The 12,787-nt window shown below is 39.5% G+C and overlaps 1 protein-coding gene across 1 annotated transcript; it reads left to right on the forward strand.

Moving 5' to 3' along the window:
* Positions 1-6,144: 6,144 nt before the first annotated feature.
* LOC142502636 (uncharacterized) lies at positions 6,145-12,377 on the forward strand. Its single transcript, XM_075613924.1, has 4 exons — positions 6,145-6,268; positions 9,502-9,807; positions 11,206-11,283; positions 11,649-12,377. The coding sequence occupies exons 1-4, from the start codon at positions 6,145-6,147 to the stop codon at positions 12,092-12,094; spliced, it is 954 nt and encodes a 317-aa protein (XP_075470039.1). The 3' UTR covers positions 12,095-12,377.
* Positions 12,378-12,787: the final 410 nt, after the last annotated feature.

Consider the following 12,787-nt stretch of genomic DNA (forward strand, 5'->3'; position numbering starts at 1 on the left):
AGCCAATGTACAGTACTAATAATAAAAACAACGCAATCCGCTGTTAGAGGTATGCAGGGACACACAGAGAGATGGAACACTTTTCTCTGCTCTCTCCCTGCAGCCAAGTAGGATTAATGCAGTGGGTGTTCCATTCAGAAGCAGGAATCTCTGCTATTTTAATCCCTATGGAAAATTCCCCCTGAGCTGTGCTTAGCCACAATCAAGGCCGCACTTGGGTCGCACTCCACTCGCTCCAAGTGTTGCGCAGGGTGAACTTGAAATGTGCCAATCTCTATTCCTAGAAATTACAGTATTTCTGAGGTGCCTTCTGTTTTTTCTTTCGCTATGGAGACCCCTTGCTCCTGTATGAGCCCTTTCATGCTTTTGATAAACCCTTCTCACAGTGGAGGGTCGGGTAGACCGATTGTAAGAGATGTGTGCAGAGTTTCACTAATGGAGACCAAATTGGGTGGAATTAAAACATGGCTTTATTTAGGCTGTCCCTTTAAGCAACATTTTAAGGCAAAACATAACACAAAGAAACAAACACCTACTCCACTTTGAAGACTAAATAGACAGTACATGCCATAACTATCTGTGCCGGCTGGGTAGGTCAGTTCCATTCCAAAACTTATAATGAATTATCAGGGACCAATATACTATATATATGAAAAGTCTTATCTGACTGTGCTGGCCTGGCGTCTCCGGTTTCTCCAGGCAAACTTCAGATGCGGGCGTTGCAATTCTGCAGCTCCCAGTGTCAGCACAGAGCCTTGGTGTGTGCTTCAAGACTCTCATCTTTGTCTTTTTTCTCCTTTGTCAGCACAGTTGTGTGCAAAGGAATCTTTATGTAGGCTTCTCTGTTCTCCTGTGTCAGCACACTTGTGTGCTAAGGTGTGTCCCCAGCAGGTTTTTTTTTACCCTCCTCTGATTACCCAGGTGGAGCTAAATAATTGAAAAGCTGCAATTAACCAGCTCTCTTCTGGATTTCTCAGAGTACTAGAGGCAACTTTATTTAATCAGGCTAAGTCCCTGTTACACCGATAAATAGGAAATCATGTAGATAGTTGGTGATTGTGCTAATTCCCATTTTGCTATGCACCAAAACAAAAAAGTGCTATATTCCTCTAAGACGGCGCATGATATGGCACAACACATCCAAAGTTATTTGTCTATGTAATACGCCCCCAAAATGTTCACCCTATGAATCTAAAACTGCCATGGACCAGGGGCAATAGAGAAAAGACTAAAAAAAGGGGAGAGGGGGAGTGAGGGATGGACTGGGTGCTTCCCAAGTGATAATAATAAATAGTGTTATAAGTGAAACACAAAAAAATATACACAAATACACCTTACACCAAATAGTGAATAAGTAATAAAAAAGTGTATAAAGCAGCTCAACTTCCTCTGGTGGGACAGTTCCAAATCCCAGGATATGGAGATTTCTTTGCTTGGAGGTGAGGATGAGCGCAGGAGGATACCGTGGTATATGTCAAAGAAATTAAACATATATAGTGCAGACTGTAATCACTGCTACTGTTCCTTATAATCTGTAAGAATAGAACTCACAAAAATCGCCGTATAATATCACATGTCAGAGATCCATCTCTCTCTGACTGAAGCCCTTTCAGCCGCAAATGCCAGTATATCCCTCAATAGGTGAGTATGGTATGAAAATAAAGAAAAACCACAATATATTCGAACTAAGTATATTACAAAATCATCACGAGTATTATGAACTCACATTTTCCATACAATAATCAGGTGGGGGAGAGAACTGCCGATAGATCTGGAGGATAATTGCAAGCCGCTTCCCAGCATCTCACTCGCTCCTCGGTGTGTGCTTCCGTGTGCGTCACTGCCGTCGCGTCACTTCCGCTATCGCGTCACAGCTTAGGGCAGAAGTTCAAACTAGGTCTGGTGCCAGCTCTGATCTTGCCAGTCGTTCCGATCGTAGGTTCTCTGCTTCAACTCTACGCGTTTCGCTAATTGCTTCGTCAGGAGTTGTAATGACATGGGACTACCTCAATACTATATATAGGCCCGTCAATCAGAGAATGGAATATTATATTAGCCCCCTCAGTACTCATACATAGCGCGAGGTCAAAAACCCAGTGAATAGCTTATACATACATTAAATTAACACAATAATCTTTATTAAATACTAAACATAATTAATTTATTTAAAAAGCATTGCATATGTATATCAAGGTGGATATAAATAAAAAATGGAAAAATACCTATTACATATGCATATCAATTAGATAAAAAAAAATATATATTAAATATATAATGGAGAGATAGCTAGAGGAAGAGAAGAGATAAGACATAGTTACTAATACAAAATGACAATAAAAATATATATAAAATAAACACAAGAATTATAAAACTCAAGTATAATTTGATAATCCCAAGTAGGTTGGTACAATAAAAATGTTAAAAACACCTAAGAGAATAAAAAGACCTTTAAAATACTTCTAGGTTAAAACAACTTCTAGGTTAAAAAGGCACCTATATCTACACTGGCGACACACTTTATTCGAGCTCGGCTAGTCCCACGAATTCGGGTATACCCGGGTGTATTGAGGTTTGTGACTGTTTTCTGCCCGAGTGCATTGAGGTATTTTCCAGGCAGGGATTGAAGCATTTTATTCCCGCTGGCTGCAATACTGCACAGTATATATATATATACTGCATTACAATTCATGAATTTATGCCATCTGGTAGACACGCGAAGCATTGCAGCCTATTAAATCCTAATCATTATCATTTAACAGATCAGCCGCCCGTCAGCCAGGCATGAACCCAGGCTGGGAAGGCAAATGCAACGGGGCTTGTCAGAGGTGAGGAGCGGCGCATTCCAGGTATCTGCCAGGTACATACTGGGTATTTGCTCGAATAAAGTGTGTCGGTGCAGTATGTCCACATTTAGACAATGGGGGGCCAGAGTCGGCATTTTATGAATCCAATAAGTTTCTCTTTTGGCTAGACTATTCATCCTATTGCCCCCCTCCAATGTGTGGTTACCTGTTCTATACCCATGTAATTTAAAAATTTAGGATCGGAATTATGAAAGGTTAAAAAATGTTTGGACAAATTGAGAGTAATAAGGCCTTTTTTGATGTTTCCCACATGTTCTAAAATTCGGGTGCGTAATGGTCTTGATGTACGACCAATGTACTGCAACTCGCAAGTGCATTGTAATAGATAGATCACAAAATCTGATTTACAATTTATATAACTTTCTACTTTAAATAATTCTCCTGTTGCCTTGGATATACAGTAAATTTAAGTTTTTCACTCGCTTTATATTTACATGCTGTACATGAATAGCAGCCAAAGAAACCCATCGGTTTCTCCAACCAGGTTCCTGGTCTATCTTGTTGTGTTACTTTAAACGTTGTGGGTGCCAACTTATTTTTTAGATTTGGGGCTCTTTTAAATAAAACATTTGGGATGTTGGGAATATGATCCTTGAGGACAGGGTCATTTTTTAGAATGTGCCAGTGTTTGCAAATGACTTTTTAAATTTCATTTGCGTCCTTATTATATGGTGTAAGCAAAGACATATTGAATTTACTGTTAGTATTTGAATCTTTAATTTTATCCACCAACAGATCCTTTCTTTGAACAGAATTGGCTTTCTCAACAGCTCTATTAAGGGTGTTTTCGTTATAATTCCTATCTTTGAATCGGTTTAGGAGAATTTTGGATTGTTGCTGATATACTATCCTCATTACAATTTCTTTTGAGTCTTCTCAATTGGCCGTAAGGGATGTTCATAGTCCATTGTGGGTTGTGACAGCTATTTTCTAATATAAAATTATTGCTTTATACCTTTTTAAAAAAGGTTTTGGTTTTCAACTCCCTATTTTCTATAAAAATGACTAAATCTAGAAACTCAATTTCATGCTTACTCCATTTGTGAGTGAATTTAATATTACGGTCATTGTCTTCCAAGGCCTTAAAAAAATCTATCAGCTGTTCCTCACTCCCTTTCCAGATGAACACCATATCATCGATAAATCTATGCCAGGAGACAAGATTTGCACCGAGTTCATGGGGAGTTTCTACACACTCCTCTTCCCAAATCCCCATGAAGATGTTCGCATAGCTCGGTGCAAATCTCGTCCCCATGGCTGTGCCACACTTCTGTAAATAATATTTGTTGTTAAACCAGAAGAATTTTTTTTCCAGAATAAAACGAATAGCTTCTAATATAAAGTCTGCCTGTTCTTTCTTAATTTCTACGTCCCTTTCCAAGATTTTTCTCACTGACTCTATCCCATCAGTATGGTTTATTGATGTATATAGGGCTGATACATCAGTCGTGACCAAATATAATGGTCCTCCCATTTTATATAATTTAAAATTCTTATAATATCGGTGGTGTCTTTAATATAAGATTTAAAAGTTGACACATATTTTGATAAAAATCAATTGATATACTGGGATAAATTATTAGTCAGCGAGTCAATGCCTGATATATAGGTCTACCAGGGGGATTTAAAACATCTTTATGAATCTTAGGTAGAAAATAAAACAATGGTAATCTTGGTTTTTCCTTGCATAAAAATTTAAATTCATTCTCGTTTAATATTCCCGAATTTTTCCCTTTTAATAAAAATTCTTGTAACTGCTTAAAAAAGGGATTAGTGGGGTTGTGGTCTAGGGTCTGATATGTCTTTTCATCATTCAATATCCTATTAGCTTCATTCAAATACCAAGACCGATCCATCACCACAACCCCACCTCCCTTGTCAGCTTGTTTTATGATTATGTCATCATTAGTTGTTAAACTCTCAAGAGCCTCCCTTTCACTTTTTGTCAGATTATGTTTAAAAGTATTGCTATTTTTGTTTAGTTTATTAAAATCTGCTAAAACCATTTGGTAAAAAACTTCTAAAAAATGTCCTTTATTGTGACTGGGGTAACTGAGCGCTGAGGGGGTTAATAAATATTCCATTCTCTGATTGACGGGTCTATATATAGTATTGAGGTAGTCCCATGTCATTACAACTCCTGACGATGCAATTAGCGAAACGCGTAGAGTTGAAGCAGAGAACCTACCATCGGAACGACTGGCAAGATCAGAGCTGGCACCAGACTTAGTTTGAACTTCTGCCCTAAGCTGTGACGCGATAGTGGAAGTGACGCGACGGCAGTGACGCACGCGGAAGCACACAGCGAGGAGCGAGTGAGATGCTGGGAAGCGGCTTGCAATTGTCCTCCAGATCTATTGGCGGTTCTATCCCCCACCTGATTATTGTATGGAAAATGTGAGTTCATAATACTCATGATGATTTTGTAATATACTTAGTTCGAATAGTATGCACTATAGTGGGTTTTTTTTATTTTCATACCATACTCACCTATTGAGGGATATACTGGCATTTGCGGCTGAAAGGGCTCCAGTCAGAGAGAGATGGATCTCTGACATGTGATATTATACGGCGATTTTTGTGAGTTCTATTCTTACAGATTATGAGGAACAGTAGCAGTGATTACAGTCTGCACTATATATGTTTAATTTCTTTTACATATACCACTGTATCCTCCTGCGCGCCTCCTCACCTCCAAGCATAGCAATAGAGAAAAGGCTGAATCAATATTAATTTTTGCCAGGAGTGCTCCTTTCCCACAACTTTATATGAAACCTATGGCTAAGTCGAATGACTATTATTCAACAGGGCATAGGACGTGGCCTATAGTTTTGTTTACAGAGCATCTTTTTGATAGGAAAGTTGCTGCAGGGCCAGAATTTACCTGGCTCTTTTTACCCTCAAGGGAAGTGGAGAATGGTGAATGGGCTGCACCCCAGCTGTAGCTCTTTGCACCGTTTTATACTCAATATGTGGTGTATTTCAGTTGCTCTGAAGTTATATAATAACTAAATAATAATACACTATATAGTATACAATATATATTACATACTAAAGGGGACTGAAACCCCCTCCTCTTGGTGTACTGTATGTGTCACAAATAGTAACACTATCTGTTAGCCACACACTGACACACGTTAGAATTGTTATCACATTTCCACTACTTAAATATGTTATTCTCTACATCTACAGTAACCTATAGTAGCAGTGTCTCCACATTTGTTCTCATATCTGCAGCCACAACTAAAAGACGGTATCTGGTGCCACAACTAAAAGACGGATGTGGACGGATTTCTGCAACACCGGCTCCGCCATGAAAGTGACCCAAAGGACGAAGGAGAACTGCAAAAAAAATAGTTCTCAAACCTCAAGAGGAAGCATAAGGAGGCTGAGAGCCATCAGCAGTAGGAGATCCCCCAACACCTGTGTCTGATCGCAAGTGAGGAGCAACTGAGCTCCATCCTCAGCCCAAAGGGAGTATGTGACAGGGACATTGGGTACAAGCTTGAACAAAGTGAGTACTATGAAATTAATCAAGGCACTAGTGCTTTATGGCCCAAAACCGTGATTCAAAGTCCTGGGTGAATACAATGTTCAATGGTGTACAAACAACGTTTATTGTCCATACAATTACAGGACTAAAAATAACAGTCAATTTAACTAGCGTCATGTCTACATTCATAATAATACAAGAGAACAAAAGTCCTTGGCACAAGAAAGTGAAATAATACCTATCCTGGTTTGTGATACTTAGATCAGTCCCAGTAAGTTATCGTTGATCTCAGAAAAGTTATCCATAAGGACTGGAAGTTAGTAATCAGTCCCAAAATACGCTTGTTGATCTCACTTGATTTCCTCAAAAAACGGTAATTCTGAGAGACAGAGAGAGACAGAGAGAGACAGAGAGAGACAGAGAGACAGAGAGACAGAGAGACAGCGAGACAGATAGACAGATAGACAAGGAAGAAGGAGAGAAGAGAGGGAGGATTGCAGCAACTTGTGATATGTGTGTTGGTGAATGAAGATTGTTCATTAATGTTTTGATGTTAAAGTGCTATTTGTGACTGTTACTTGCCTTCTGAAACTCTTTCAGATTCCTGTTTTACTCTTCTCCACGGTAAGTTTGACATGTATGAATGTAGACATAAAACACACTAATATTAAAAATATACCTAAGCGTTCTACCTGTTTCTACATAAACAAGTAAGGTGTTGGTACCTAATGTACCGAATGTGTTAATAGTGCACAATATAAATATACTAAGTGACTATAATAAACAAAATTAAATTAAATTGGGTGGTGACCCAAAACAATTAGTGAATCCTAAAGTGACTAGTGAGTCTGCTATTAGAATGACAGCCAAAAAGACATACAACAAATCAATCCATATGATTTGTATAACAGTGCAATAATACAACAGAACAAAAGTCCTTGGCACAAGAAAGTCAAATAATACCAATCCTGGTATGTGATACTTAGATTAGTCCCAATAGGTTATAGTTGATCTCAGTAAAATTCTAATTAAGGACTGTAAGTTAGTAATCAGTCCCAATATACGCATGTTGATCTCAGTTGATTTTCTCAATAATGGTAATTCTGTAGACAAAAAGAGAAAAAACAAACCATTGTGCAGTAACTTTTAAAACATGGGTCACGGCACTCCTCCAAATGCCTACTTACAACAAGTCAGTAGGTCACGGGCAATGAGTCGTATCTACAATTTCAGTCAGGCGGACATACTGGATCAAACAAACAACTTGATATGTGAGGTACAGCTCTCACATAAGATAACAGTATAATCGACTCAAAGTACATAGATAAGTATCATATTACCATGATTTAATAATCAAAAATACCAATATTCTAATAAAGAGATATATAATACACCTCATATGTACAACTCACATAGAAAAATAGTAAAATAGAAAATAATAAAGTTTTATTTCTTCAAAAACGATGCAAGTGTTATATTAACAGTGATATTAAAAGTCCCCAATGAAATGCTAATGAATACTGCCTACTAAAAACAAGTAGTATATCAAAGTAGAATATTAGTATAGCAGTACCAATCAGTATCCAAATAGTGTAATGATTTCCCTTACACTTATGTAATATCTCTATGTCAGCAAGATATCCATAGATAGATGTTATGTCCTGAACCTATGTTAGAGATATAGGGCCTCATGCAGTAAGCGTCGATTAAGTGAAATCGGCAAGTTTACCGATTAGTCATGTTAATGGCGATTTTTCCTCTCCGTATGCAGTAAGTGCCGAATACATTCAAAATGAACCCGAAAACAAATCCGCCCACTCTCACGATGATTATCCGATCACACACAGGTGTATCGGCGTGCGTGGCGGGGTGCTGATAGGTTGCCCAATCACAAATCTTGCTGAATCAGGCGAAACAAGCATGTATTGGATTGCGCGCCATATTTAAAGGCAACGTGTACTGCTAATCATTCTCTGTGTTGTTGGGAGTGAGAGAGAGAGAGACGCACAGAGCTGGCTGATTGAACATTTGCATATTGACGGAGAGACTTGTTGTGTATTGGGTGAGCTTTGTCCATTGTTGTTTTGTTTACATCTTTGTCTTGTTTTATATGTGGAAGTGTTTCGTGTGATTGGCTGTACATTAGTTGTCTGTTTTTTGTGAGTGCTGGAAGTATGCCCGCAAAGCGTGGGAAGAGTGATGCTGGTGGGAGTGGGAGTGCTACTCGTGCGAGTACGCGTCGGAGTGAACGTACTGTTCAGGGGAGTGATGTTGCTGGTGCACCGAGTGGTGTTGCTGGGAGTGGGAGTGCTGGTGCTGGGAGTGGGAGTGCTGTTGCTGGGAGTGGGAGTGCTGTTGCTGGGAGTGGGAGTGCTGTTGCTGGGAGTGCTGTTGCTGTGAGTGGGAGTGCTGTTGCTGTGAGTGGGAGTGTTGTTGCTGGGAGTGGGAGTGCTGTTGCTGGGAGTGGGAGTGCTGTTGCTAGGAGTGGGAGTGCTGGTGCTAGGAGTGGGAGTGCTGGTGCTAGGAGTGGGAGTGCTGGTGCTGTGAGTGCTGCTGGTGGCGCAGTTGCTGATGGGGTGGATGGTGGTGGCGTGCTTGCTGGTGGGCAGCTTTTGGAGGCTCTTCCATTGGAAGAAGGAGAGTCCAGTCAGCACCAGCCAAGCTCTGACCCTAAACCTGCTCGGAAGAAACGTGTGGAGAAGCCACGTAATCCTCGCTTCAATGACCAGGAAAATACAGCTCTTGTCACTGGCATTCTGGAGCACTATGACAGTATATATGGACATTTACTAGGTAAGTGTACCTTTACATTTATTATTCAAATACATGTGATCCTAGGTCATCTGAGTTTTGTTCATATGCAAATATGGGTTCAGAATATCTTTCTATGTTAATTAGTCTGGAAACACAGCTTTTTATCATGCCTTACAAGGACAACTAAACACAGGCGGTCAATTTGCCATAACTGCATACAATATGAATGCAACCTTGCTTACATGTATAGGTTTAGTAGTGAATGCTCATGTGCTTCACATATTACACATAAAACAGCATGTTTGCTATCTCTTGGAACAGCTAGCAGTGTAGGAAACTGGTGCTTCTATTATTAATCATTTACCTCATATATTTTATATGTTTTTCAAGGGCGGACAAGTTCAGCAAGCAGAAAAGAAATGTGGGACACAATAGTCATTGGTGTCAATGCGTGTGGGAATCATGTGAGGGACAAGCGGAATTGTCACAAGAGATTTGATGATATTAGGTCCAAATTGAAAAAGAAAATACAACACCAACGCGTGCATGCTACTGGCACTGGAGGTGGGCCGACACCACAACGTCTCATATTAAGTCCATTGGAGGAGCTGCTTCGGGCAAAATTACTTCCCGTCGTCGTGGAAGGCTTACCTGGTGACCGTGATATAGGAATTTACCCCTCACAATTTCCACCAGGTGAGAAATATTACTGTACTAGGCGTGTCGTTGCTTACAGTTATTTTGCATAGTTACACTGCTTTTTATACTGTCTTCACAATATAAGCATACCTGCATCTATATATGTATATGTCTGATTCTGTATATATATATATCTCAAAATAGACATATATGTTGTAGTCCTACTAAAAGCAGTAACTAATATAGCACGTGCCATTGCGTGCTCATTTACATGTGAATTCCCAAAATGCATTGCTGCAGTGGAAGCAATTGATGGTGGGCGAAGATGGGGAACAACAGGGTAGTACACATGTGTAACACATGTTAATGAGAAATTATTACTAGCTACAGGTACAGAACAGAAATATGTTGAATATTATTGTGTATTTTATTTATTTTACTCCGACAAACATGACATTACTGCCTATTTTAAGCATGCATCAAATATATTGCATGCAACGGCCTACAAACATCACTTGCACTAACACATCTATAGTTGTTTATGAAAAGGTCCATTTTTGCTTTAAGTCATATACAGACAGCATAATGAGGCACACGTATCATATTTTATGTCATTGTTTTCATAACTTAAAAACTGCACACGACTATTTAGCTCATCTACCATTGTGTTAAAGCAGCTGCAATTAATATCTCATCACAGCATACACTTCAACAGAGGGGGTGGGGTTCAGCACACACACTAATTACAGCCTCATTTTAGGGTAAACTTAGTTCACACCATTTTCACCTGTTTCAAGTAATTGAAAGGTGTGGCTGATTAGGCTTTTTGGGGAAGGGAATACCGTTCTTACAACCTGACTAGCACAACTGAAGTTAATCACACTCATTTGAAAGCTTCACTTTAGCTACTAAATGCCCCAACAACTCATTACTTATCAAACCGTACGTCACACATTAGTTCACTCATATCTATAGTTGAACTACTACTATCAACGACACATTATCACACACTGCATGTGTTGTCTTGTTTAGTCACAGCCACATTCATGTGTGCCACATCTTATATTAATGTACCACACATATCCTCTACCAAAAACAACACTTTTTGCAATATGACCACCTTCATGATAACCATTGTGAATGGTCATCTCATGATAGTTATGTACATTATGATACTGATATCACTACACAACATATGATTTTTATGTACAAATTTTATCTATTTATCCTCACGCATTACTGCAGGAACATAGTATGTTTTATGTTAGGGAACTCAAAAGTTCTAAGTACACAGGCATGTACATTGTTATTACAACTATTTATGTTCACTTTCACACACACATTTTGGGTTAAGGAAATGATGCTGTTAGGTACTCATAAATACAGAACATACAATAACTGTTTGTTCAATATTTACACATGTAAATGTAAAACTTATGTTATTGTTATATATAGTTGCCCCTGAAGGACATGTGTCACCTGAGACTGAACAAGTGTCTTCACCTGGGTCAGCCAGCTCAACACACCTAGAAGGTGAGTGTATCAGTTGGTGGCCATATAATATGTGCTCTTCTATATGTTATGTTGTCATGTTCATTATTTGTTTTGCACATCTTCTTTAAATAGGATTACTTAGTGTCAGTGAAAATGAAGTGTAAGGCAACTTGTATTGTGTTAGTGATGTTAACTATCATGTAGGAGTTGTGAGTTTACAGCAAGTTTTCATTCACTCATATTTCATACTGAGTCCAAACATTATTCTTAAGTCAAGGTAGTTTTTAATGTGAGGTTATAAAACGTATGGAAACATGTTAGTTGTTACTTATGACACAGTACAATTACATAGTAACACAGCAGAGATTAACATGCCATTTAATAATGTGTACATTTATTTGTAGAACATGATGAAGAGGATTTTGATGATGATGATGATGATGATGATGATGATGATGATGATGCCGCCGCCGCCGCCATAGACACACAAATACAAGCAAGTGACCATGAAGAGGTTCCAATTGAAACTGTTTTACCGCCAAAACGTCCAGCAAATACCACATATGATGCAATTGTAGCTTCTGAGGGAAAAATTGTGGAAGCAGAAAATCGTCGCCATTCTGACCTGATGACAGTGCTGGAAAGGATGATTGCACTGCAGGAAGAAACAGTTTCACAATTGGCACATCTCCACAGAGTCTTCATTGAAGTGCCTAAACAGTTGCAAAAAATCAACACCTCATTCGAAGCATTAGTTGTTCAGCAAACACAAGCTAATTACTGGAGAATGACTAATGTACCACAATTCAACACCTCCCAGCCAGGATCTGTTCATGCAGGTCAGTTTTAACCACATTCATCTGATATTCATTCACCAGGCCCAAATGTTACCGGTCAAGTAGCAGACATTGCTGTGCAGGTTCCTGATGACATCCTACCGCTGAAATCTGTACAAATTCAGCAGCAGACACCTACAAAGGAGGCGACAAAAACAAAACAAGACACACATGAAACAGACCAACCATCACTTGTGCAGTGTCTACCAACTTGCTCACATGTGTCAGTGGGCACAAGCCCTGTCCATGAACAGTCACTACCCAAAAGCCCTGTAGGTGAGTCACTGGCCAAAAGCCCTGTAGGTGAATCGCTGCCCAAAAGCCCTGTAGGTGAATCACTGCCCAAAAGCCCTGTAGGTGAATCGCTGCCCAAAAGCCCTGTAGGTGAATCGCTGCCCAAAAGCCCTGTAGGTGAATCACTGCCCAAAAGCCCTGTAGGTGAGTCACTGGCCACAAGCCCTGTAGGTGAGTCACTGGCCACAAGCCCCGTAGGTGAACAGTCACTGGCCACAAGCCCTGCCCGTGAAGTGCCAGAGGCCACTCAAAGTGGCTCTGTTGTGCCTAAAGTTGGTGGCAAAAGAAAAAGGAAAATTCAAGAGACAACAAGCAGGCCTGTTACTCGCTCGCAAAAGGAAAAAATTTTTTTTTTTATAATTCACAAAATATGTCTTTGGCCTTGTTTTGTTGACTTCAGATTATCTAATTAC

The sequence above is a fragment of the Ascaphus truei genome, chromosome 1 (assembly GCF_040206685.1).
Source record: "Ascaphus truei isolate aAscTru1 chromosome 1, aAscTru1.hap1, whole genome shotgun sequence".
Classification (NCBI taxonomy): domain Eukaryota; kingdom Metazoa; phylum Chordata; class Amphibia; order Anura; family Ascaphidae; genus Ascaphus; species Ascaphus truei.

Bases quoted from the DNA above. Each gene is read 5' to 3' on its own strand.
- LOC142502636 (XM_075613924.1), top strand. From the start codon at position 6,145: ATGTGGACGGATTTCTGCAACACCGGCTCCGCCATGAAAGTGACCCAA. The intron at 6,269-9,501 runs GTAGGAGATCCC...ATGTTTTTCAAG, and splicing joins GAGGCTGAGAGCCATCAGCA to GGCGGACAAGTTCAGCAAGC. The intron at 11,284-11,648 runs GTGAGTGTATCA...ATTTATTTGTAG, and splicing joins CAGCTCAACACACCTAGAAG to AACATGATGAAGAGGATTTT.